Source organism: Pongo pygmaeus, chromosome 1, assembly GCF_028885625.2.
Source record: "Pongo pygmaeus isolate AG05252 chromosome 1, NHGRI_mPonPyg2-v2.0_pri, whole genome shotgun sequence".
NCBI classification, from domain to species: Eukaryota; Metazoa; Chordata; class Mammalia; order Primates; family Hominidae; genus Pongo; species Pongo pygmaeus.
Genome location: NC_072373.2, coordinates 208269114 through 208296195, shown reverse-complemented (window position 1 = coordinate 208296195; position 27082 = coordinate 208269114). Strand labels below are relative to the sequence as shown.

General features: G+C 46.9%; 1 protein-coding gene across 1 annotated transcript in view; it reads left to right on the top strand.

The window, feature by feature from the left end:
* The window catches only part of ZBTB40 (zinc finger and BTB domain containing 40), a 78954-nt gene extending 54602 nt beyond the window's left edge, over positions 1 to 24352 (top strand). The window contains exons 7-18 of the mRNA XM_054501557.2: positions 1736 to 1872; positions 2269 to 2470; positions 2847 to 2980; positions 4914 to 5082; positions 5409 to 5867; positions 6660 to 6866; positions 11044 to 11208; positions 13738 to 13952; positions 15172 to 15334; positions 16050 to 16136; positions 17891 to 18117; positions 19872 to 24352. Of these exons, the coding sequence (XP_054357532.1) occupies positions 1736 to 1872; positions 2269 to 2470; positions 2847 to 2980; positions 4914 to 5082; positions 5409 to 5867; positions 6660 to 6866; positions 11044 to 11208; positions 13738 to 13952; positions 15172 to 15334; positions 16050 to 16136; positions 17891 to 18117; positions 19872 to 20066 (2360 nt within the window). The 3' untranslated portion in view covers positions 20067 to 24352. The remainder of the gene's footprint in view (positions 1 to 1735; positions 1873 to 2268; positions 2471 to 2846; positions 2981 to 4913; positions 5083 to 5408; positions 5868 to 6659; positions 6867 to 11043; positions 11209 to 13737; positions 13953 to 15171; positions 15335 to 16049; positions 16137 to 17890; positions 18118 to 19871) is intronic.
* The last annotated feature ends 2730 nt before the right edge of the window (positions 24353 to 27082 follow it).

The window sequence follows — 27082 nt, the reverse complement described above, 5'->3', positions numbered from 1 at the left end:
CTTCCAGAAAATTATAGCTTGAAACACCCTTTTGGCTCCATGTTGAAGAGATAAGATAATGTTAAGAAATGTCATTGCAGAATAGAAACTAGCTGTCATAAATCAATAATTCTCGATCTCTCTGGAGTTAAGATCTGAAATCTGAGAGTGACTCTTCTCGGTTAAGCTCCCTCATGGTGTTCCTGTGGCTCAGGATTTATTAACATGTGGCTTTCCCAGGGCTGTCCAGGATCACCTGTGAAAGCCAGAGGAGCAAATGTGCTCATAAGGCTCAGCACTCTGTCAACCATATTCACAAATAGGAGCAGCAGAGCCTCAAATCTTGATCGCCCCATTTCCACTAGAGTGCTGTTTGCTTCCAGCAGTCCCCAGAACTCATTATTCTGGTGTCCGTTCAGCTTGGGGAAATGAGTCCATATCCTGTTCCATAGAAAGACAATCCAACTCAAGCCAATTCTTCCCTGTCCCAGAACATTTAGGACTCAGATGGTTTTCAGAAAAAGGATATTTGTTCCTAGCCTATAAAAGTAGTATGTACTTATACAAGCTTGGACAATTCCAAATATAAGGAAGAAAACCATTTAAAATCCTACCACTCAAGCATGCCAGTATTAACACCTTGACATGTTTTATCTATCATTTTTATAATATTGAGATACTATCATATTGTATAATTTTATGGTTTCCCCATGTAACATTACAGCAGCCTCCTTCTCCACAGTTCAGAAAAACTCCCCACAATCCTAGTTTTTGAAGGCTGTGTAGTTTTCCATCATAAGGATGTATATGGTGTATTATTCATGCCTTTATTTCAGAGCGGATGTAGCGTAATGGTTAGGACCGTAGGCGTTGGTGTCAAGACTACCTGGGGCCGCACCCTCACCGCACCATTCTGTAGCTGTAATACCCTGAGCAAGTGACTTAACCTTTCTGAACCTCATTTGCTGTGTGAAATGGAGTAAGAGTGGTACCTATCACATTCGTTTTTGTGTGGCTAGTATAATACATGTAAAACATTTAGCACTGTGCCCGGCACATGGGCACTCAGTAAATATTAGTTGTTATCTTCACTGTCATCATCAGCAAAGATTATGCTTTGACAATTGTCTTTGTACATAGACAAAGACCTTCAGATAATTTCTTAAGGTTGGATTTCCAGAAGTGGAGTTACGGAGCTAAAGAAAAGAGTACATTTTTAAATATCTGCAAAGCTAAGAGAAATGCCTGATAGTTTCAATTTTTCTTAACTTTCAAGTAAATATGACCTCTTAAAAGAGAGAACCTAACAAATTGGCCCAAAGGGCACATAAATAGAAAAACCACGGGTCAGCTTCACATGCACAGCTTCACACGCACAGCCTTGATTGGTGCTCGTCTTTAGGATCGCCACACGGATCCTCTACCTCAGGCTTGACAAACACCCCCCCTTGAACCTGCACATCTGAGTCTCTTACAAGTACAGCCTTCTAATTACCCCCCTGGTGAGCAATTGCTAGCTCCTACCACCAGGTACTGACTTTCAAAGTGTTAATGGCTTTATGACCCTGAAGCGCCAAGCGATTAAGTGTAGGCAGAGGAGCTCTGAACATATGTGTATGAGGCCCCAAGCCAGGGCTCTGCAGAGGACACTGAGCTCTTGTGCTGATTGCTCTCTTCCTCTCTTGTTGGTAATATCCTGGAGTCTTCTGTAGGAGGTTTTGTTGCATCAAACATTGTTTTGCTAATATCCTTGCAGTCCAACCAAGCCCTGATGATTATGGGACTGAGCTATTGAGACGCTATCATGAAAACCTCTCTGAGATTTTCACAGACAACCAGATGTTATTAAAGATGATCTCACACATGACAAGTTTAGCCCCTGGAGAAAGAGAGGTAAGACAGGGAGAGAAACAGAGGGAGGGGAGGGTAAAATGAGAAAGAAGGAAAAAATATGAATACACACACACATATTTATATTTTCTGTAAATATACATATGTAGCCATGTTGAGAATTGCTAAGTAGAGGAGAAATAGAAGGTATCTCAGTTTCTAAGATGGAATAACAAATAGAATAGTTCTAATTTCTGTGGTAATAAGGAAAGGCATTCAAAAGGAGAAATGAAGAACTTTGTCATGTATAAGAAATCTCTCAGACTGAGAGAGGTGAGGATGTTGAAAAACTCCTTCCCCAAACATATTCACTGTAACCCAATACCTAGACTTGCAGCTCTGCAGCTGGGCTAGTGGCTGGAGAGTCTCTTACATGAGTGTTTGTGTTACATCTTGAAGGTCATGGAGAAGCTTGTGAAACGTGACTCTGGTTCAGGTGGTTTCAATTCCCTGATATCAGCAGTTCTAGAAAAGCAGACTCTCTCTGCCACAGCCGTTTGGCAACTGCTGCTGGTGGTTCAGGAGACAAAGACCTGCCCATTGGACCTGCTCATGGAGGAAATACGAAGGGAGCCTGGTGCCGATGCTTTCTTCCAGGCAGGTAAGTTACCTGACCTCTGGGGGGGGTTTTGCCCCCACTAGAGATGACTGTCAGTCTTCCTAGAAAATAGGAAGAGCTCTCTTAACGGTAGTCACCTACATCCCTACTATTAGAAGTAAGGACTGGCAGTTTTGTTCAAGGACACAAGAGTTTGTAAACCTTTTAAAAAATAGATTCAGTAATTATCTTAAGCTTACATTCATTATTATACTCTGATTACAGTGCTATTTGCCGTTTTCCCCACTGCCAACCTCAGATAGGAAGATAGGAGATAGGGGAAATGCATTTTCATTATGAAGAGTTGAGTGGAGGAAGGGTGAAGGAAAAAATGGTGCTCATTGTTTGCCTAATGAGTTTTGATCCCCCTTTTTTTCAGTGACTACCCCAGAACGTGCCACTTTAGAAACAATCCTGAGGCATAACCAATTGATCTTGGAGGCCATCCAACAGAAGATTGAGTGCAAGCTCTTTACCTCGGAGGAGGAGCACCTGGCAGAGACTGTGAAAGAGGTGTGGTGGGAATAAAAAGCGAAATGCCAGTTTTACAGTTGTTGCCTGGGACTGTCTTCATTCCTAAGGGAGGAACCAATATTTGGTTGGGTTGTTTTTCCTTCTTTTTTTTTCCTTTTTCTCTTTTGAGACAGAGTCTCGCTCTGTTGCCCAGGCTGCCGTGCAGTGGCACGATCTTGGCTCATGGCAACCTCTGCCTTCCGGGTTCAAGCGATTCTCCTGCCTCAGCCTCCCAAGTAACTGGGATTACAGGTGCACACCACCGTGCCCTGCTAATTTTTTGTGTTTTTAGTGGAGATGGGGTTTCGCCATGTTGGCCAGGCTCGTCTCGAACTCCTGGCCTCAAGTGATTCACCCATCTCAGCTTCCCCAGAGTGCTGGGATTACAGGTGTGAGCCACTGTGCCTGGCCGGAACCAATATCTGTACCCCATGCTAGGCTAATGCTTCCTAACACGTTTGCTCTTTTAATCCTTCCAGCTCTACATGGCAGGTGATGTTACCACATTTTATAGACAAGGGTTCTCAGGCCCCAGAGGGTTAAGTTACCTGTCTAAAATGCTCCGGCAGGGAGGAGATGATGTCAGGATTTGAACCCAGGTTCCTATGACTCAAACCAATTTATTCCATTTGTCTAAACCTGGTATCCCCTGGAGCCATGATACTGTTCTCTTACCTGTTCTAAGAAGCAGCTTCTCTCAAATGAAGGAAAGTAAAACTGGTCTTATTACATGTTCTATTCTGGCTTCTAGAAAGAGCCAAGATAAACATAGATAAAACAAAGCTTTTGCCCATATGGGGTAGCAAATAGTGCCAGCTCATTTTTTGTAAGGCTTCACACACTGTGGCCAGCATCCCAGGAATACCAGGTGGGGACTGGGGGAACTCATGGGTGTCCAGCCCAGGATCATTTGCATCCTGAGTGGGGAAGAACAAGAAAGGAACATGAAATTAAACTACAGATTCAAATGTAGTGCCCTTTTGATTCAGGTAGGTGTGGAAGGTGTGCAGAAGGGCGGGTTTCTAACTCTCTCTATGCAGGTGACAGCCACATGTTGGTCTGACTCAGATGGGAAGAAGATGGCACACATTTCTGTGGGGCTTCAGAGGAAAGACTCATCTGTTAGAGTCTCCAGCATGCCGTAACTTCAGAGATGGGGCTTCTGCAGTTGATCAGTTTTAGCCTCACTAATTAGTCTCATGCCTGCCTCCAGGGACATCAGGTTTATTTAGATAGACTTGAAAAGAGCAGAAATAAAATATCTTCCAAAATGAAAATTCCATTTGGCCATCTGTGAATGGTTTCGCTTTATTTTCTCAGTGTACCGACTCTTTCTGCTGATAGCTCTAACATTCTGAAAGAGGATGACGGCTTTGAAATAATATTCTTGGCCTCTTTAAAGCTTCTATTTGAACCTTCTTTAAAACGCTGAGTTTCTTTGTGAAAGAAAATGATGTTTAAACGGGTACATCTAAGTATCTAAAAATATGAAGCCACTGATCATGCAGAATTACTTCCAGACATTGAGACAATTATATATTATGAAAACTTATTCTGATTTTCAGGACAGACACACCGATGACCAAATCCTTTTCAAGCTTTTAGTATTAAGATCCAGAAAAGGTCTTTGGGAGACTCCTAGTTTCTGATAAGCTATTTCTTATAGAAAATGCTTTATGCTTCCCTGCATGTATCTTCTTTGTATTTGCACATTTATCTGGATACATGCTTCTATTTTTCTGTTTTGTTAGTTTTCCTGTTCTTTGGCAAACAGAGCTGTCCACTACATTTATCACAAAGCAATGTATAAACTGCTTATAAATGGAGCAGTGCCTTCCTGGGATTAGCTTTTTTTTTTTTTTTTTAGGTTGAAAACCATGGAGAAAATCTGCTGAGATTAACCCCACACGTTTGTCTCCTGGTATTCATTTAGATTCTGAGTATTTCCTCTGAGACAGCCAGCCCTGAAGCTTCCCTGAGAGCAGTGCTGAGCAGAGCCATGGAAAAATCAGTCGCGGCCATTGAAATATGCCACCTCCTGTGCAGTGTCCACAAATCTTTTCCAGGCCTGCAGCCTGTCATGCAGGAGTTAGCATACATTGGTAAGGAATGGGCCGGGTGGGAAGGGGGTTCCTGTCAGCACCCCACGTTGTTTCTTGAAGAAAGAGGCAGCATTGTATATCATAGTTTACCACAACCTTAAGTTACGTATTCATTTTATATGCTCTCAATACCTAAAAAAGTTGTGAGACATAGGGGGAAAATGTTCTTTGTGTTTATTGGAAAGTAAAGAGGACAATGATATTGCTTCAGAGTGTTTTTGAGGATCTCAAGTAGTCTCTAGTCTCCTGTAAGAAGTGTGTTGGAAACGTTATAAAGCAAAATAGAAACAGAGTTCGCAGAGCCACGAGATGTCTCTTTTATGCAGGTGTCCTTACTAAGGAAGATGGAGAGAAGGAAACGTGGAAGGTGAGTAATAAATTTCACCTTGAAGCCAACAACAAAGAAGATGAAAAGGCAACCAAAGAAGACAGCCAGCCTGGGGAACAGAACGATCAAGGAGAGACTGGTTCCTTGCCAGGACAGCAAGAGAAAGAGGCTTCAGCCTCCCCAGACCCTGCCAAGAAGAGCTTCATCTGTAAGGCCTGTGACAAAAGCTTCCATTTCTACTGCCGCCTAAAGGTGCACATGAAGCGCTGCCGGGTGGCCAAGAGCAAACAGGTGCAGTGTAAGGAGTGCAGTGAGACCAAGGATTCAAAGAAAGAGCTGGACAAACATCAGCTGGAGGCCCATGGTGCAGGTGGAGAGCCTGATGCCCCCAAGAAGAAGAAGAAGAGGCTTCCAGTGACATGTGACCTCTGTGGCAGAGAATTTGCCCATGCCTCAGGTACGTTCAAGAAGGCAAAGGAACAGAAGATGATAATTGTGGGTTTTATAGCTTGGATTTCAGGCCTTTCCCTTAGTTATGTGCAGTGAGGGCTGTGGGTGGGCTTGGAAAATAAAGCCGGTTCCTACAGAGGCAGGGTAATATTTTGAGAAGAGCATGGGCTTTGGAATCAGCCTCCTGAGCTTTGATTTCCCCAAATCTATTAAAGCAGCACCCTGATACCACTTACTCTGTTGGATTGTTATGAAGACTTAAGGTAACAGAGCTAAACACCAGTGCACTGCCTGTAATAGAGTGAGCACACAATAACTTACAGCTCTTACTGTTTACAGTGATACAGCTAGTTAATACCTGGCTCATGTTTTCTTGCACCACTTGTTTCTTGGTAACAAACAAGAGTCGTGGAAATCATGGGATGTACAGTCAGAATGGTTTTCCCTTGTCCTAGAATTTGGATAAACCTAATGAAATATAAAAGCAAGTTGAGTTTCCCTAGTTCTGGGTGGCAGGGTCCTATTTAAGAGAGAGAAGGGAATGGGGAAGATAAGCCCAGCATTACTTTCCACCGGCTCCGTCCAGGAGTGAGGCCAGGTGACTTTGGGGATGCCAGTTGGTGGGCAGAGAGCAGCGTGGCTGTGTGCAGTGGGCACCAGCGTGGCCTGGCACCCTGTGCTTTGTGCTGTGCTTCCTCTGGAGGCCTGGCCTGAGACAGTGCTCTTGGCATCCTGTGCTAGATTCCTAACACTGATTAGTAGCATCTCTTCTGGCCTCTGGTATGCGTGGCTTCCCTAGGCATGCAGTACCATAAGCTGACAGAGCACTTTGACGAGAAGCCTTTCTCCTGTGAAGAGTGTGGGGCGAAGTTTGCAGCCAATTCCACCCTGAAGAACCACCTTCGCCTTCACACCGGAGACCGCCCGTTCATGTGCAAGCACTGCCTCATGACCTTCACCCAGGCCTCCGCCCTGGCCTATCACACCAAGAAGAAGCACTCGGAAGGTAAGGCGGGGCACAGTTCATTTCTCCTGCAGACTTTCACTGCGAACTGCCTAAACCCCATTTGGATTAGGTGTGATATATTTCTCAAAAACAAAACAATTTGATAGCACAACAGGGTGACTAAAGTCAATAATAACTTAATTTACATTTTAAATAGAGTGTAATTTGGATTATTTATTACACAGAGGATAAATGCTGGAGGGGATGGATCTCTCATTCTCCATGATGCAATTATTTCATATTGCATGCCTGTAGCACAACATCGCATGTACCTCATGAATATATACACCTACTGTGTACCCACAAAAGTTAAGTATCAAAAAAAAAAAAATAAGGCCGAGGCAGGCGGATCACGAGGTCAGGAGATCGAGACCATCCTGGCTAACATGGTGAAACCCCATCTCTACTAAAAAATACAAAAAATTAGCCGGATGTGGTGGCGGGCGCCTGTAGTCCCAGCTACTCGGGAGGCTGAGGCAGGAGAATGGTGTGAACCTGGGAGGCAGAACTTGCAGTGAGCCAAGATTGCGCCACTGTACTCCAGCCTGGGCAACAGAGCGAGACTCCATCTCAAAAAAAAAAGAAAAAAATAATAAATAAAATAAATTAAAAAAACAATGCATAACCTCTAGGCAAACAGACGACTGGGAATAGCTCTGTGCACAGACATGTAAACTGCTTACTGGGAGAGCTTCTGAAAGAGACTGGCTAACCTCCTATGACTTTATATTAGGTCTTGTGGAAAAGTCATTGTGGTTTTTGCCACTAAAAGTTATAGAGAATTTACGTAAAATTCTTTGAGCTTTGAGGTTGAATTCAAGCATGAGAAGGACCCTGACTAAGCACCTACTGTGGATCAGACAGCGGCAGATGCTGAGTGGCTGAGCTGGGATTCCTGTGTGCCCATAGCTTGTGGCCTGAAGGGGGCAGGGGGAGGGGATTGTAGCACCCGTTACAATGCAGATTGTCAGCGGTATGATGTGGAATGACACCAGCGTGATGAGGAAGGATGGAGAAGGGGTCTCTAGTCCAGTTGGAGGGGAGGAGGAGGTACATTGTCAGGGAAGGCTTTTTGGAGCAGTCTATGTATTGTTTAGAGCATTTCTTTATAAATTATAATGTAACCATTGTTTGACCTGGACTGTCACAGTAGCCTCAAACCTGGTCTTGCTCTCACCATTTCTCTTGATACTTAAAAAATAAATAAACCCTATCAGGTGACTTCTCTGCTCCAAACTCTTCAATGGCTTTTTGTCCCACTCAGTTGTGAAATGCAGAGTCCTTAAGATAGCCTCCCCGGCCCTCTGTGATTAAGGTTCCTGATTCCTCTCTGACTTCATCTCTTAGGCCTGCACATTTTAGCTTTCTGACCAGGTCTCAGGCCTGCAGGCACCTGCTCCAGGAGCTTTATTCTTACCCTTCCCTTTGCTGGGGATGCTTCCTGTCAGACACCTCACGCTTCACTTCCTCACCTCCTTTGAGACCTTACTCACACTTACCTTCTCTGTGAGTCCCTTCCTGGGCCACCCTCTGTAAGGTCTCAGCACCCCACCCCTGGTTTCCATGCAGTATTTTTCTCCCATAGTGCTTCTCATATGATGTAGTATCTACTTTAGTAATTTATTTCTGCGTAGTCTTCCCTGTTAGAATGCAAGTGTCATGAGTGGCCAGCTGTTAGTCTTTCTTTTCCCACTGCTGTATCCACGGGACTTAGACTAGTACTTGGCAATAGTAGGCCCTCAATCGATATTTCCTGAGTGAATGAATTTCACAAGCACTGTTTCAGGCATGGGGTATTGTAAATATATGCACCCCTGTCATGGGACTTACATCCCACTTGGTAAAACTGACAATAAACAGATAAATATATAGTATAAATTTAGATAGCAGTTATTGCTATGAAGAAGCATAAAGCAGGGTACACAGTGAGAGGACAGGGCTTGGGGGACACTATTTGTATCATCAGAGAAGGCTTCTGTGAGATGGCATTTATGGAGAAACCTAAACAAAGTGAGAGATGGAGCCAGTGGAAGACCTAGAAGGAGAGCATCCCAAGTGCAGAGCCGCCTCCCCGGTGGAAATGAGCTTTACCTGCATGAGAGACCACAGAAAACTAGAAGGGGCTAAAGCAGAGTCAACGAGGAAGAGCATTAAGAGATAAGGCCAGAGATGCTAGCAAAGGCTGGACCTTGGAGGGTCTTATAAGCCAAGGTGAGGACTTTTGGTTTTTATGTGAAGTGTGTTAGTTTATCCTGCTGCTGTAACAAATTACCACAAATGCTGGCCTAAAACAACCCAAATGTATTCTTTTACCATTCTGGAGGATAGCAATCCAAGATGGGTCTTGTGAGGCTAAATTCAAGCTTTCAGCAGAGTTCCCTGGAGGCTCTAGGGGAGATCTCATTCCTTGCCTTTCCAGCCCCTAGATGTTGCCCACATTCCCTGGCTCTTGGCCACATCACCCCCACCTCTGCCTCCATCGCCATACCTCCTTCTCTGACTCTTCTTCCTCCCTTGCGATTACATTGGGCCCACCTGGATAATCCAAGACAACCCCCCATCACAAGATCTTTAATCCAGTCACATTCACAAAGTCCTTTTGCCATGTATGGTAACATACACACAGGTTTGAGGAATTAGGACATGGACATCTTCGGGGGCCATTATCCCGCCTACCACATGAAGCCATAGAAGGGTTTTGAGCAGAGAATGAGTGGTAGGATCTAATTTACATTTTCAGAAGTTAATTCTGGCCACTCCAGACAATGAGCTATAGTAGGGCAAGAGGGAAACAGAAGGCTGTTAGAACCGTTCAGTGTAGAGGTGATATAGTTTTCAACTAGAGTTGTGTTAGTGGGGGTTGTAAAGAACGTTCAAGTTTTAGGATATATTTTTGAAAATGGAAGTTAACAGGACTCATGGTGGATTGGATATGGGATGTGAAGGAAAGAAAGGAACTAAAGGAACTGAAGGCTTTGGGGCTTTGCCATGAGCAACTGAGTGAATGATGCTGCCATTTACTGAGATGGGGGAGGGTGTGGATGGTGGCTGTGGGGGTGATGGGGATAGAGCATTGGAAGCTCTGTTTTGAGCTCCCAAAACAGATGAGGACTTTGGGTTTTTATGTGAAGTATGTTAGGTTATCCTGCTGCTGTAACAAATTACCACAAATAGTGGCCTATTTGATGCATTGTAGATACCTACTAGACATCTAGGTGGAGAGCAGAGCAGTGGGGAGTTGGACATATGGGTCTGGAGTTCTGGGGAAAGGTGGGAGCTGGAGCTATACTACAGGAGGCATCCATTACAGATGGTGTATGAGGCACTGAGAGATCATCTAATAACTGAGGATTGAGAACGTAAAGGACTAAGCCCCAGGCTCCTCAATAATTTCACCTCTCCATTCAAGGAACCGTTTTTTTCCTAACAGAGTCTTATTTTGCAGCCCAATAAATAAACACTGAAAATGAGGCTGCTTGCCCTAGTTGTGGTAGACCCTGGGATCCAGGGATCTGGAGCCTTGCCTCACCGATTGCCCTGCTTGCTCTCTTGGCCCATAAGGGAGCTTGGAGGTTCAGTTGGTCTAGCATTTCTTACAAATGCCAGTTCTCCAGACTTGTTCGTTACCCACATTTTCTAATAATCTTTGGCAGTCTGGTTATTATATCCTCATTATATGCATGTGAAAATAGAGAAACCAAGGGATACATACATAAGTTATTAAACTTTATAGCAAGCAACTGGAAGAAGGCTTTCATTCTTCTCTGAATCCACGACTCTCACCTTTGTGCACAGTTGCAGATCCACACTGTATATGTCGCAAGGGGATCCAAACCCACGTGTTTCTGGGCACAGGGATGTATCTGGTTGTGGGAGTAGAGTGCGCTCTTCCATACTTGTGGTAGCTGATGAACAGATGGGTTGTCTTGTGCAGTGAGAACTCCGTCCTTATTCCTTTGTCCAACCACACTCGCACCTTCTGTGTGATCGGCTGTGTTTGTGAGGTGCCATGTGATGAGATGGCTCAGATCTCACCCAGCGTATTGCAGACTGCCTGATGTTTTAATGTCATCTACCAGATGATATTTCCCTGATACGTGCTGTAGAATTAGATTTTGTTTGTAGCAATGCCATAAATTTTTAGTGCTGACTCTAATAAGCTCCTGTGTATTTGCAGGGAAAATGTATGCATGCCAGTACTGTGATGCTGTGTTTGCCCAGTCCATTGAGCTGTCCCGCCACGTGAGGACCCACACCGGGGACAAGCCCTATGTCTGCAGGGACTGTGGCAAGGGCTTCCGGCAAGCCAATGGCCTCTCCATCCATCTGCACACCTTTCACAGTATGTAGAGACTGTGGATCTCAAGCCCTCAGTGCCAGCCTGGCACTGGGAAAGCATGTCAGTTGCAGCAGAGGTGTCAATCCACCAGACCCGAGCTCCATTCAGTGCCTTCCCCTTACCTGTTCCCCTACAAAACCCAGAGTCCCTCATTCCTAGTTCAGGAAGAATCTCATTTTAAGGTATCTCATATAACGCTTATTTCTCTCTGGCCAGGCTGTTTCCCTGTCTTCCTTTTTAGCCCACCTGGCACCATTTGTCCAACAGAGGCAAATTTTGTTTGAAGGAGAAAGCCTCTATAACTGATTGGCTCACAGAGCACTGGAATATTTCCATTAGTCCATCTTCCATGTGCTTTTTCCCATAGGAGCAGTCCAGACACTTTCTGAGTTAATGTCTACCATCGTAAGTGAGCCTTGGTTATGTTCCCTTAAAAACCTCCTGCCCAGCATTCTCTGCCAAATGCCATTGTATTTCACACAGTTAGTGAGGTCTGCACCTGTCTTTCTCCCCTTCTGTGAGAACTGACACAGACAGAAACATACTTTTATTTGGCACGCATGCGTGATTCCTCATTACACCATCGGGAAATCACCAGCGTGGCATTTGGCTAGCCACATCACATTTTCTTCAGCCTCTCTTGTTGCAGCAGGAGTGTAATCAGCACAGCACAGCAGGGGAGTTAAGAGCTTGGAGTCTGGAATCACACAGGCTCGGACTTGAATCTTGACCCTAACGCTTACTTTTCTTGAGGCCTTAAACAAATTTATTTACCATTCTAAGCCTCTTATGCCCCTTCTGTAAACTAGAGCAAATAATAATGCCACCTCCTTGGATTGTAATTAGAATTAAATGAGATCATATGTAAAGCATGACACTCCATGCCTGACACGTAGAAAATGCTCAGTAATGCCAGATATTATTATTATTGGTGACAAGAGCAACCCTCTCAGATGCCATTTGTCACTATCAAAGCTTGTCTTTTTTGCATGCCATGCATCTCACATGCTCTTCTTCCCTCCCCACCCGTCTTCCCACACACTAGTTTCTAGCTGTTGGCAGATACAGTGTCTCACAAGTGCGCTTTGTGTAAACACATCCAAGTCTGTCGTCAGCCAGCCAGCAAGGACTTTGCCAAAGCTCCTATGTGCCCAGCATGTGGCTAGACATTGGGTGATGCAGGGGGAAAATAAAGTGTGGCCCTTTCCCTCCAAGCAGTTTACAAGGCTGTCCAAAAAAATCCAGTTACAGTAGGCTTCCAGATGAGAGATTTGGCTTGGATCCAGCGCCACAATTTTGATGTCTTCTTGACCTCTTTAATGACATTCTGCTTTAGTCTTCCTTTCCCAGTAGCATTACATGGGCATCAGGAAAGGGGAAGACGTTATTAACTTTCAGAAGGGAGAAGACCCAGAATACTTTGCCATGCCCTAAACTATATCATCCGTGGCAGGCCTGGCATCCAGGCCCCCCTCTCTCTCCCATTTCTTGCCTGTTTCATAGAACCACATCATTGCTTATGGAAAGCTGCATCAAAGTGTCTTAGAAGACAGTGTAAAACTGAGATTTCAAGAGCTCATGTCCACAGGGAAACTAGTTAGTGATACCGAATGCTGCTGCCTGTCAGAATTCCTGAATTAATCTGAATCAATGCACATAAAAGATTGGCTTGTGAGCAAAGGATTTTATTAAAACATTTTGATTTCTGTTGCTTTAAGAAAAAGACCAAAGTTTCCTGCCATAGGATGGCAAATGTATTCTTCATCACTACTAGTTTTATTGTGGGGGTCTCACTGAAGAGTTGGCATATCCAACTATGCATGTAGCTCTCAGACAGCGTGGCTTTGGGAGTGAGAGATGGGATTGTTATTCAGTTCAGCCATTTCTTAATTGTGCCCATGGGCAAGATACTGCCTTAGCACTCTTAAACCTTGATTTTCCTAATCTGTAAAATAGGGATGATAATAGAACCTACTCAGAGAGTTATTGGAAGGATTAAGTGAGTTAATTTACATAAAGCACTTAGAATATGCCTGTCATAGAGCACTCATTATGCTGTTTTTATTGTTGAATCTAAAGTGGGGAGAAACGAAGCATCCCTCCACTTGTGCTGTTGATGACAAAAGAATTAGTATGCTCTGGGGAGTGTGCTGGAAATCCTCTACAGAGAATTAGAAAACTCCAGAATGCCCACTGCAAACAGGACGAGCCAGGGTGAAACTCCCTGGAAAGCGGTAAAGTGTAATTTAACTTGTAAGATGTAAAATGAGGAATGGAGATGAACTACATGATGCTGCGGAGATAGTTAATCTCGAAACCCTGGAGGAATCCCACCTCCTAGGAAGAAGGTGGGGGTAGTCAGGTGACTGCTACACTGATTTCTGATCCTTGGAGTCTATGACCCTGCCTGTTATGTAAGCAGAGTCTTCACATTTGTTGCTGTACACAACAACCAGTGTTTCACTGATGGCTGCCTATGGTGTTTTCTTTTCCTCTCCACCTCTTCCTCTCATGGATGTCCCGTGAAACTAGACATAGAAGATCCTTATGACTGCAAGAAGTGCAGGATGAGTTTCCCCACTCTTCAGGATCACCGGAAGCACATCCATGAGGTGCACTCCAAAGAGTACCACCCCTGCCCCACGTGTGGGAAGATCTTCAGTGCCCCATCCATGCTGGAGCGGCACATGGTGACCCATGTTGGAGGGAAGCCCTTCAGCTGCGGGATCTGCAACAAGGCCTACCAGGTGACCTCAGGTGCCACTGGGAGCTCTTCCCCTCACCCCTGACCTACTCTCCATTTGATCTTCCCTGATGCCTGGGTTGGTGGCTTGCAGATCATATCTTGTATCCAGGATGTGACAATTGGCTGATTCTCATGAAGGATGCAGCTTGTGATCCAGATTCTCTAAGGAGATCTGTTCAGAGTGCTGCAGTGGGGGAGCTCATTATTGGAGCAGAGAGTTCATACACTTCTTTTCTTAGACAGCAGACTTATCGTGAACTGAATGCTGCTTTTCCCCTTGGATGCTCACCTTCCATAGAACCCATTGCTCCCATGTGTCAATGGGCATGACACGGCAATGGGGAGTGGAACACTACCTGGAATTACCTCGTTTGGCACAATTAGTGTGTGTTTGTTTAACTCCCAGGGAAGGGCTCAGCCTTTTTACCTTAGGATTTGATATGTAATTAAAGTGAAGCCCCATATAGAACTAAAAAGAAACTACATCTATCAGAAGCTTTAAAACTACAGAGAAAAGAATGGTCCTTGTGGCATCTATAAGATTTGGGTATAGACAAAGAAGCATAACTGCTAACTTTAGCTCAGCGAAAATTGAGAGCTAACTTTGTGCCAACGCTCATGTTGTGACATTAGCGTTCCAGAATGGAGACCGGGCTTGAGCCCTAGGATGGTGTGGAATGGTAGAGAAAGTATTCCCAGTGCTGCTCTGGAACCCGGGAAGGAGAGGGACTCTTGCTTATGGGGCAAGGGCAGTGTGCACTCCTCCAGCAGCTTGCTCTGCTGCGCCCCAGCTCCCTGGGAAGCTGTGAGATGCAGCTCACTGGTAAAGCACACAGGTGTTACAGTTGGAAGGCCTGGGCCTGAATCCTGGTCCTGCTATCTCCTGATGTTATGATTAGTCATTTAACCCCTCGGTGTCTCCGCTTCCAGCTCACTAGGAAGACTCTAACACCTCCCTCATAGGCTTGTTGTAAGGAATGAGCATGTGAAGGACTCCTGGGAGCCCTGCCCTGTAGTGGCTTCTCAATGAATATGTAGTTGCCTTATTCTCACAAACACCAGCCTCTCCTCACATCAGCACCCGGTGTGATGGGTAAGAGTGTGTGATACTAGAAATGTCAGCGTATCCAAAAATGTATTTCTTTCTCTCATGAGAGCCTCATGAGCTCTCCAGCTTGCTGGAACTTTCTAAGACCTAACACTTGCCAAATTCCTTGCAGCAATTGTCTGGTTTGTGGTACCACAATCGGACCCACCACCCTGACGTATTTGCTGCTCAGAACCACCGATCTTCCAAGTTCTCGTCACTCCAGTGCAGCTCCTGTGACAAAACCTTCCCCAACACCATCGAGCACAAGAAGCACATCAAAGCAGAACATGCAGGTGGAGTTTGGGCACCGCTGGCAGAGAGCGGGAGGGGCTTGATGCTGTAGCCTCCTGGGCTTCACCAGAAATCCTCACTTCTAATAGTCTAGTGTGATGTGCAGCGGTCATTGCCTTTGTTCTGTCCCAGCGCACCTGTCCGTAGCAGCAGCAGTCAGTAGCAGCAGCTTGAGTGGCAGTGGTTCTCAAACCTGGAAGCGTAGCGCAGTGTAAGCTCCCGCCAGCCCTGAGTGAGAACTTGTCGCGGCACCCGCAAAGGGTGTCAGCCTCAGTGGTAGGCAGGCCTGAGTGGAAATCCTGATTCCAGCACTTATCAGCCACATGACCTTGGCAAGTGACTGTTTTCTGAGCCTGTTTCCTTCTCTCCAGGATGGCAGTTATTAAAACCTACTTTGCAGGTAAATTTGGTGATAATCACAACAGCTGTCAGTTACAGAGTGTTTCCTATGTGCAAGACACCATGCTAAGCACCTTGTGTATATTTTCTCATTTCATTCTCACAACATCCCTCTGAGCATCCAGGCAGTCTGGATCCAGATTTCGTGCTATTTACCACTAGATTGTACAAATATACCATAGGTTATAAGATTCCTGGCACTTGGTAGATGCTTGCTAAGTATTGGCCATCGCCCCAACCCCAGCCCTGTTACTCTTCAGCCTTGGAGAGCCAACCATTTGTTCTTTCCCAGCACGTCTGTCTTTATGCACTTCACAGATATGAAGTTCCATGAATGTGACCAGTGTAAGGAGCTCTTCCCCACACCAGCCTTGCTGCAGGTTCATGTCAAGTGCCAGCATTCAGGTCAGTACCCCTGTCAGCATGCTTCTAGGCTAGACTGCAGGGCCTGAATCTCCCCTCCACCACTTAAAGCTTTGCAACCCAGGCTAAATCGCTTAACAAACTTGTGCCTCGGTTTCTTCATCTATAAAATGGGAACAGTTGTAGCACCTGCCTCATAGAGTAGTGTGAAAAACTGAAGGCCTTGGCATCAATAAGCATCCCTTAAGCCATAACTGTGATTGTCATTGTTATTGCTATATTCATCAAATCTAAAGTGCCAGTTAAAAATAAATAAATACAATTCCAGTTATAAGATATACCATTTTTATTTTTATTTTTTTTGAGACAGAGTCTCACTCTGTCACCCAGCCTGGAGTGCAGTGGTGCGATCTCGGCTCACTGCAACCTCCATCTCCTGGGTTCAAGCAATTCTCCCTGACTCAGCCTCCCAAGTAGCTGGAATCACAGGTGTCTGCCACCGTGCTCGACTAAATAAGATGTACCTTTTTTTTTTTTTTGAGATGGAGTCTCACTCTGTCGCCCAGGCTGGAGTGCAGTGGCGCGATCTCGGCTCACTGCAAGTTCTGTCTCCCAGGTTCACGCCATTCTCGTGCCTCAGCCTCCCGAGTAGCTGGGACTACAGGCGCCCACCACCACGCCCGACTAATTTTTTTTTTGTATTTTTAGTAGAGATGGGGTTTCATCGTGTTAGCCAGGTTGGTCTCGATCTCCTGACCTCATGATCCGCCCGCCTTGGCCTCCCAAAGTGCTGGGATTACAGGCGTGAGCCACTGCGCCCAGCCAAGATGTACCATTTTTAAGGAACTATTAAAAAAGAAAAACTACTGCCAGTTAAACTGTGCTTTCTTATCACTTAGAATTTCTGTGTTATTCTAAGTGCTATTTTGGACTAATTTGACATAGATTTTTATCATGTCACTCACTCTAGTGTGCATACATAAAAAGGAAAACATAAAAAATAAACTGATTAAGGGAAGAATCCAGCTTCTCAGAGTAACGTTCAATTCAGATTGTCAACAAGCATGTTTTTCCACACGGTGTTTACTCTGTCATCAAGAACATTGATGATAGAACACATAATATAAGATTCCATCAAAGAATTGAAGGCCATTGGTTTTGGTCTCTTGAGCGTTATGTAAAACTAGTCTACTTTTGATTCCTGCTTTGGGAATATAGCTAACCTTTCATCACTTACCTCCTCCCTTCTAAACCATTTGGTTTCCATGAGTTAAAAACGTGCACCATTCCTGTCTTAGGGAGTTTCTTCCAAGCCGTGGACGCCCATTCTGTAAGTCTTGATGCTGCCACTTTTGATGTTCGTGTGCGCATTGACAATTGCACCCGACTGCCTTAGCCCACAGAAGTTGTAAGGTGCCATCGATCCTATTTCAGAGATGTTAAAATGTATTTCTTAGAATTGATGAAATATAGTGTCATCAGCATCTTTATCTGCAGTTGAATGAATAATGGGCTTCTGCAGAGGCAGATTTGGCCTGAATCTAATACTAATGAAACTGTCGCCTCAGGGTCCCTTACTTGCATAGGACCCTTCCAAGGCTCTGTCTTTGTCATTTTGTATTATTTTTCTTAAGGCCTCCCAGATTTAACAACGTTCGGGTCCCACAAAACCTGGATCTGACTCCAAGCCTCGATCCTCATTGCTTCTTCCTCTCGTGTCTTCCTGCCCTCATTTCTCTCATTTTACCCAGAGAATTTTACCCACAGCCCTCCCCTTCTGTCTCCCTCTCTTCCAGGGTCTCAGCCATTCCGGTGCTTGTACTGTGCTGCTACTTTCCGTTTTCCTGGAGCATTGCAGCACCATGTCACCACAGAGCACTTCAAGCAGTCAGAGACCACCTTCCCCTGTGAGCTCTGTGGGGAACTCTTCACCTCCCAATCCCAGCTTGACAGTCACCTGGAATCTGAGCACCCAAAGGTGATGAGCACGGAAACCCAGGCCGCAGCCTCACAGATGGCACAGGTGATTCTGGGGCCATCAGCTACACGGAATGCTAACACGGGGTTCCTAAGGCTTCTCTAGAGGTGGCTGTGTCATAGTACCCAGCGATACTCTGGGGATCTTGTAGAGAGTCTCTCTGGACTTCTTACAAAACAGAACAGAAAATTCTAGTCTCCTGGTGGCCACATGGGAAGTGGCCCTTAGGTAGAGGGAGCCTGGAACAAGAATTTCCAAAAGAGGAACAGCTTGGTTCCTCCTCCCAGTGCATATGTCCCTGACTCCTGAGAAACACTGTGGGGTGTGGTGAGAACTGCGGGAAACGTCGGAGACAGAGGAACACTTTGTTGGGCAGGGACTGCCTGCAGTTGAAGCGTTTGGAGAGCGCCTCTGGGCAGGACGCAGTACACACTTGCACACACCTGGGCCTCTCACCTTTACCTGGGCCAAAAAACCACCTCTTCTTGATGTTTCAGGGCTAAGCTTGATCCAGCTTCTCTTTGCTTCTCTGATCCTTGTTTACTCTTCTTCCCATCTTCTCCAGAGAGGGTGGGCAGAAAAGGAAAATAAACTCAGGTCCATCCATCGTCAGTAATTTGTGGGTGGGTTGGAGAGGAACCATAAACTGATTGAGGTTTTGGTCTGTTAGACTGTCCCGCTGTCCAGTTCCATAGATCAGTCATTTATAAACCAGGTTCTTACAGGCCTCTGGGGAACAGAGGGGAAGTCAGGTAGGCAGGACTCCCGCCAACACTCTGCTGTCATATCAACCAAAGGTGCTCTGCTTTTATCTTTTTTGTATATTATGGTTCTTGATAATATGTCCTTTGGGGAAAAGGTGGGGCTGGGGGGTCCATTTCTAAAAGAAAAAGAAAAGCAGTTTGAAAACTACTATCCTAGATCATAGTTGATTGAACATCACAGTTGATCTTTTCTCTCCTGTAGCACAGAGAAGTAGCTGGGCTTGGCTTCCTTACTTGTTCCTGCTCTCTGCTCTTCACTGATTCTCAAGAGCAAGGTGGCTGTGGCCTCTACTTTAAAAATATCAAGGGCATCTAGCTCTTCTGGGATCTATGGGTCAGAAACATCAACTTGGAGGCTTAGGCGGGAATTGGATATGCCTAACCACAGACTCATTCTCTCTCAGTTGGAAAGGTGGTCTCTAACAGATTATGCAGATTTGGAAGGGACATAGGTGGGCTGTGGAGGAGAAAAGGGGACACTGGCCGGCCGCCAGGCTGGTGAGCTGAATGAATGCGTGCAGTCACGGTTCATCCAGTCTTCCTCCTAAGCTCGGTCACTGTGTGGCCTCCTGGGAAGGCTGTGAGCCCGCAAGAGGTCCAGAGACGCTGCCCCGGGCCCGCCTGGGCCTATGGTGGATCAATCCCATTCCCATGTTCCAGACATGAGACCAGCTGGCTTCAGTGGCATTCCTCTCAAGTGGCACTCACCTCTGCAGTGTCATCCCAAGACAGGAAAACCCAGTGTGAGAAACGGAGCCAGCGTTCACTGGTGTGTAATCATAGAGTCCGGGCGCCCCGACTTGGCATACTGAGCGAAATTATAGCAATTTAGTGCACAGTTATTTAAATTGTTTGCTGGCCTTCTCTTTTGCATCGCCAGTGGGTTAGACTTGCCTCTTCCCATTAGGCACATGTAATTGCTCTCCTCAGGTGAAAACATAAATATCATCATTACAGCATGAGATGAAAACCATGTAAATCAGGGAGCCAACTGCGAACACTGCCCAGAGCAGCCTCACGGTCTTTCTCTTTCAGGTGATCCAAACCCCAGAGCCGGTGGCCCCGACAGAGCAGGTGATCACTTTGGAGGAGACCCAGCTTGCCGGGTCGCAGGTGTTTGTGACGTTGCCAGATTCTCAGGCATCTCAGGCCAGCTCTGAGCTTGTGGCAGTGACTGTGGAGGACTTGCTGGATGGCACAGTGACGTTGATCTGTGGTGAGGCCAAATGAGCAGCCGTTCATCTGGCAGAGCCTTCCTGCATTTGCAGCAGAGAGGAGGCCCCACAGCTTGTCCTTTGCCCTCCATCCCTGGCTGTCCTGAGTGGTGAGCATCTTAGCTTAGCACCAACCAACACAGTCTCACCTAGAAAACAGATGGAAGCTTCATTGTTCTCATAGAACCAACAGCATCTGAGCCCTCAACACCAACAGCACCATCCTCTGTAGCAGACAGGCCTCCTTCCCCACAGGCCTGCTGCTGCGGCCTCTGTGACACTGTCCATCCCCAAGTGACATGTGGCTTCAGAAGTAGAGTCTGAAAGAGCAGTGGGATGGGAGCTGGTGTCCAGGGTACCCCAGGAGGCGTGATGTGCCGACAGCGCTCAGTGGGCAGAATGGCAGTTAGATATGGGACTTGACCCATAGCGGGGGCTGCAAATCCTGCCAGTGCCTCTGGCCATTTAAAGTAAGGGGGCACCAACAGACAATTCAGGGACCTCAGGCGTAAGCACACTTGGCCCCTTCCTGGGTCCTATCATCCTACCCTCTGCTGGGGTTCCCCCTCCACCCAGTGGCCACGCCCAGCACCCTACTGATGGCTATAGGACAGGTAGCCCTCATTTCCATGACTGGTAACCCCTTGTCAGTTGTCAGCCCTTCCCAAAACAAAGCTCTGGAGTTTCTGCTGGAAGTGTTTAATGTGAGGCATCAGCTGCTAGACAGTGTCTGCCTTTCCAGGACATTCTTCTTGGTATTCCTTACCTGAAGGGTGGTTCCCACAGCTCTTCCGTGTCATCTTCACCCCCTTCCTTTAATCAGAGGCTGAAATCTCTGCCTGACCTGGCAGCCTCGCTCCCTCTGGGTCATATGGTGCAGACCGTGACCAGCACCAGGCAGGCAGTCCTGTCTGCGTGTGGAGGAGCAGCCGTGACTGCCCGTGGCTCTGCTGCCGCCCGCTCCCTGCCTTGGGAGTGGCCTGCTGCCTCACCTCCCGCAGGCCGCCACACTTATTGCAGGTCAGTGATCCTTTGGAGTCTGAATTTCACAAAGCTTTTTTATCTTCAGTTCCTAAAATATAATCTGATAATTAATGGTTTGTGGAATCCATTATGAAGTGCAATTAGATAGATGTAGGTTCCTGCCGTTTGGAGAGAATGACTAGCATTTATCTTTTCCTTCCATGCCAAAGGTTGGAGTCTGCTGGTGCGGTGTTTACACACCAGGCAGGGCTCTCTGCCACCTTGTGTGGCTTGACCCCCTGTGGAGGGGAGTGCCTGGTTGGATCCCACACTGGCAGAGATGGGGCCACCGCTTCCTTCCAGGCACATCTCACATTGCCATGTACAGAGGCAGGGGTCACGTTTGGTCACCATGGAAGCTTTTATTGCTCCCACGTGGTCAGGTCTCACCCTGCTTGAAGCGCAGAAGGCACAGCCTTACTGACCAGCACGCCCACTGACTGGCATCTGCCGGCTTTGTGCAGGCAGCCCCGACGGTTTCCACAGCGAGCACCAGCTCCGGCCAGCCTGGGACAGCTCATCCCAGCCAACTACACCTGCCTCTGGTCCTGTCCACATTTTGATATGCAGATCACTTGAGCTTGTCAATTAGGGTTCTGCCATTCTGAAATAAATGAAGTTTCTAAAGGAGAGTCGGCCTCAGAAGCCAAAAACTGACCAGAAGATGGTGCTCAAACCTTTAAGACTTCATCTCCATGTGAAGGGCTCACTGTTTCTACCAAGGCTGTCTCTGTGTTAAGGCTTTTCCGTCCTGGGAACTGTCAGACTGGGAGAGCTCTTGATCTGCAGGTGGCAAAATGGCACTGAATATCCCCTTGGCACCAGAGAAAACCCACTGAAAGATGGTAGAGTGGCACATGCTTACAGGGCATTGGTGCCAAGTCCAGTGAATGAGAATCCAGCCCCTCACAAGCTGTGGGATGGGGCTTGGGAGCTGCAGTGAATGTCACTAAAATTTCTTCCAAAACAAAACAAGAAATAATTGCTGAGGGCTTATAGGGAAGTGATTTAAAAAGAAAAAAACAAACAAAAAACACCAAAACTCTTCGGAATAAAGAGAGCTGTAAGTTTTGAATTCAAGTGTCAGATCCTTTCAAGCACTGAGAAATTCTTTCTCAGTTTCTTTTTATGGGGGAGACAGGGTCTTGCTCTGTCACCCAGATTGGAATACAGTGGCATGATCTTGGCTCACTGCAACCTCTGCGGGCTCAAGCAATCCTCCTGCCACAGCTTCCCAAGTAGCTGGGACCACAGGCGTGAGCCACCACTCCTGGCCAGTTTTTGTTTTTGTTTTTTTTTTTTGTAGAGATGGGGTCTCGCCATGTTGCCCAGGCTGGTTTAAAACTCCTGCGCTCAAGCAGTTCTCCCACCTGGGCCTCCCAAAGTACTAGGATTACAGACATGAGCCACTACGCCTGGCCAGGTTTCTGTTGGAGACCCAGATTGTGACAAGACATTTGTTTTCTTCGGAATCACCAGATTTGCAGCTTACTGTGCCGAGAGTGGACTGACTGCCGGAGCCCATTGGATGCCCTCTGGCCCATGGCACACTCAGCAGAAGACACAAACCCAGTGCTGGTTCTCATCAAGAAAGAGGGGAAGGCCCTTCCTGAGTTTACTGTCTGCTCTGAGCGGGCTCCGCACTGGCTGACTGATTTTATAGTCTTGCTCTCCAGAGAAGCCCAGGCGTGGATCTTATAGGAAAACTTTCTGACTCTGCTTGGCCATTTTATCCTTTTCTCCTACTTCTACCCAAGAGACCTGAATTGCCGCCACAGAGGACAGTGTTCGTGTGGTCTCCTGAGTCCACATCGCTCGCTTCCATGGGGTCCCGGTGTTGTTTTTGCCTTGTTCCCCATAGGGTGCTGCCCTTATGGCCTCTGGACTGAACTCTGGGGCCTTTGGGGTGGTGTGAAGGAGTCTATGGGCTTCTTGGAACACATGGATCTGTGCGGTGGGTACCCAGACCTCTGCTCCCAGAGCTCATGGCCCAGCTGGTTGAGGAGGGAAAGGCAGTCAGATTCCAGGCCGGAGTGTGATTCTGTGAGAATACTGGGGTCAGTTATGGAACAGGACTTGACCATTGTAGGTAAGTGAGACAGCAAATAGATGATTCAAGAGCAAGGATTACTGCAGGAAGGTGAGACTCCTACTGTCCACGCGCATGAGCAGAACGTGGAACCAGAGGGGCAGGGAACAGGGGTCTTTACTCATTTATTTTATGGGTAAAGAAACATGAAGAGACAGCCTGTCTCTTCTGTCTCAGAAGCTCTGTGTTTGGGAAACTTTGAGCCCAGTGAGTAGCAGGGTCTGCAGTGTGAGTACCAGGTTTCCCTGGCAATCTGGGTCTCCTCTGAGGAAGCATTCTGACTTCCCACTGACCACGGGAGGCACGTCAGCTTCATCCCTCAGGCTAGAGTTCTGATAATCGGGGCTGAGGGGTGAGATGAAATCCAGTCAGACAGATAGTGGGGAGACAGGTCCCTGCCCTTTATTTGCAGGATCAGTCAGGGACTCCCAGAAAGGAAGGAGAATGGTGAGAGGGGCCCTAAGAGTTCCTCTCTCACCTGGGGGCTGGTGACGTGGTCACCACAAGCTGAAGACAGGCTAATGGGTTGGCGGGTGTGCGTTTAAACCTCACACGCCTGGAAGCTGCACATTGACCAAGGGAGGGAGGGAATTCCTAACCATGTACAGAGTGGGCAGGCGGTTCCAGGGAGACAAGCAGCATGTTATTAAATTGGGCCTAGGCAGTTGGACAATAATGGAGAGAATGCAGGGATGCTATAATGAGTCCTCCCCAAGGGCGAGTTCAGCACCCCAGCCCTGTTGTGCTTGTATCCCAGTGATACTTGGGAGGTAGGAAGAAAATGGCAGTAAGAGAACAATTTGGGGCTGAAGGGAGTGTCAGAGGCAAGTTCATCCTTGTTTTGTTGTCACGGAAACTTTGGGGCTGGTGGGACTTAGGCCAAAAGCTCAGAAGCACAGCCAAAATTTAGAAGCTTGCTACTCCTACGACTCGGCCTATAAGGAAGAGAGAAGCTGTCTGTACTTTGGGGACTACATTGCTGAAGGAAAAAAATCACTCCCTGGCTAATTAAGATTGCTTCCAAATTGGGGGAATGTGTGTCATTTCCTTTACCAAGGCCAGTCAGCCCTGCTTCCACCCATGGTCAGGACAGCCAGCCACTACGTGATGCTGTATAAATTGGATTACAAACCATATTCATGTTCAACTTGCACTAATCTATATAAATAAAATATGTACTTTGAAAAAAATAAGGCTACATGAGTTTCAAATGGACTGTGATGTTATAGACCTGCTTTCTGTTTGGTTCTGGGCCAGTGTCAGACAGGGACGGGGTGATAGGCCTGGTGTCCTAGGGGCCATTTGTGTACCTTGAGGCCGTGTTAACATGGCCTGGGGGAAAGAAAGCTCTCCTGTCACTTGGAGTCTCATTCCTAAACCCTCCTTCCCAGGGAGCAAGTGTGGGGCAGGGTTTCAGAGTACAGGCTTTGGTGTCCAGCCTGGGTACATCCAGCTGTCCCGCTGTCTGACTGACATTGTGTGAGATGCTTACTCTCTCTGAGCTCCCTCCTCCTGGCTCCCAACTTTATTATAAAATGGGAACAATGATTGTGCTTGCCCTACAGAATTGTAGTATGAATTAAAAGTCTGGATTTAATGTATTTAATGTAGAAAATTTTAGCTTTTATTAATAAAAGTTTTTGGCATACAAGTCAACTATTCCCTGCATTGTCTGGCACTAAAGAGAGTGTTCATTCCTGTATCTTTATGTAGTCTCTCTTTTTCCTCTCTGAAGCCTTAGGGGATCCTTATAACACCCACTTTTCATTTATCTCTTGAATCTCAACTGCCCCCAAAGTACAAAGTGCTGAGCAGATAGCTGTAAAATAAACTAAACCTTTCTTGGTGAACAGCTGAAAATGTCACATTGCTGGCAGCCAACAAGGAAACAAGAGCAGGAGACCCGGATGGGATGTACATGATTTCTACAGGAAGCACCCAGTGTTTAAGACGAGGGGAGGGGCATCAGATCCTGCAGCCCTGACGCTGTAGAGAGCAGGGGAGTTGGGGAGGTTCTGTGCTCACTCCTCCTGGGACAGTTCTGGAGGAGCACAGATGGACCCTTGTTCAGAGCCCGCAAGTGTGTTTAGGAAGGAATGCTCCCCTGCCTAAGTGCTGTCTTTGGAGAGCGGGGCTGGAGCTGCCCATGTCATATTTTGGGCAGTAGTCCTGAGAGTGTCCCAGCCAGCTGCAGTGGGTAATTGTAACATACAGTTGGGCCCCAGCCACAGTTGAAGGTATGCAGAGGTGAAGTGCTGCTGCAGGTCGGGTGGGACTGAGCAGAGGTAGGTGGGCCGAGGGGTTCCCTCGGTGATCTTCTGGGCCAGGGTGGCTGGCTGGAAGGAGCTCAGCAGCACGTGGAAAAGACATGGGCTTGGGAGCTTCCTAGCTCCACATCTTACTAGACAGATGACCTTGGGTGAGTTTTTCCTGACAGTGACTGTGAGAAGAAAGTTAACGTGTAAAATCTCTGACAGAGTATAGACGCTTCGTAGATGATGGCTGTTCGTGTTTATAATATTTTAGAAGGGCCTGGAGGAAGAGCAGGGGCAGAGGAGAGCTGGAAAGGAGGTACTTAATGTATCCTAGATACAGGGTCTGGAACCCAGTGCAGGGGTCTCCAAAACCAGGATAAGAAGAGGCATAAACCCAGAGACCCTGGCCCAAGCCAGAGTGAACAGTGATACGAGGGGAACAGGATCTCCCCGGGTTGGAACAGGGGTTCTCAGCTCTTTGGCACTGCAGCAGAGGGGTCACATCTGAGTAAAGGCAGAAACCTGGGAATGTTGGGTGGGGACACATCCAGTGAGAGCAAAGGAAATGGAAAAACTAAGTCTGCAGTGATTTTTGGCCTCTCTGCCTCTTTAGTGTTCACTGTCTATCCTTTTCTCCATGGGCTTATGCTCAGGATATGTTTGGAGTGAAAGGGAAAAGGGCTCTGGCACCATGCAGAGGTGTCCTAGACCACTGTCTTTACTCTTCATTAAGAGATGAAGAGTTGGTAAGGACGTGGACATAGAAACCAAGTTCATGTTCTTGAGAATGTTCTGCAGGCTTTTCTTTGTGCATCTGTCCTGCCTTTTGGCCTTTCACCAGGGCAGGTGTAGGTCCCATGCCCACCAAGACCTCTATATCTCCTCCGCGTACTCAGACTGGGCAGTACTCAGTGGATGCTTAGCAGATGCTGCCGACTGCTGGAGACAGGGACTCTGACCTTGGGCTCGCTCTTCTGAGGGACAGAGGAGCTGCTTCCTATTCTGCAGCTCTGCACCACACGTTCAGTATGAGCTGTTTCTAGCCAGTCGTGGAATACGCTATTATTCCATCCACTCTCCATCCACCTCATGTCTGCAACCTTGTGAGGCAGAGAGAGCCAGCACTTGGCGGGGTTGTGTGTGCTGCTAGAATCCTGAGCTCCATCTGGGAGAAAGAACTTCCCCCAGCTTTTCGTGTCACTCCCTAAATCTGTATTCTGCGATGTCCCAAATCCATCCACTACACAATTGAAACCCTAGGTATGCAGTTGTGTATTTGGTGCCTTAATCCTCACACAGCTTCATCTCATTTGAGATTCTAACCAGTATGAGGACAGGGACCACATCCTATTTACTGCCTTCGTTTCTCTGAGAGTTAAGAGTGCTGTGTTGGGCACACACAGGCTCTGCCAGAACCAAGTGGTACCCCTCTTGCTTACCTTCATTTCTCGGCTCAGGGAGAACCTAACTTACACATTTTACTCTGGTCATTGAGGCTGTACCCCAAGTTACCCATGGGCTGGTCTGTCAGAACATCCTCCTCTCTTTGTCCTCTAAGAAGAGATTAGCAGAAGGCTAAGAGCAGCCAGCCAGGCCTCACCACTCCCAGCTGCTCTGATCAAACACCATTCCTGCCGCTTCTTCTAGCTCTGGCTCCCCCAGCGC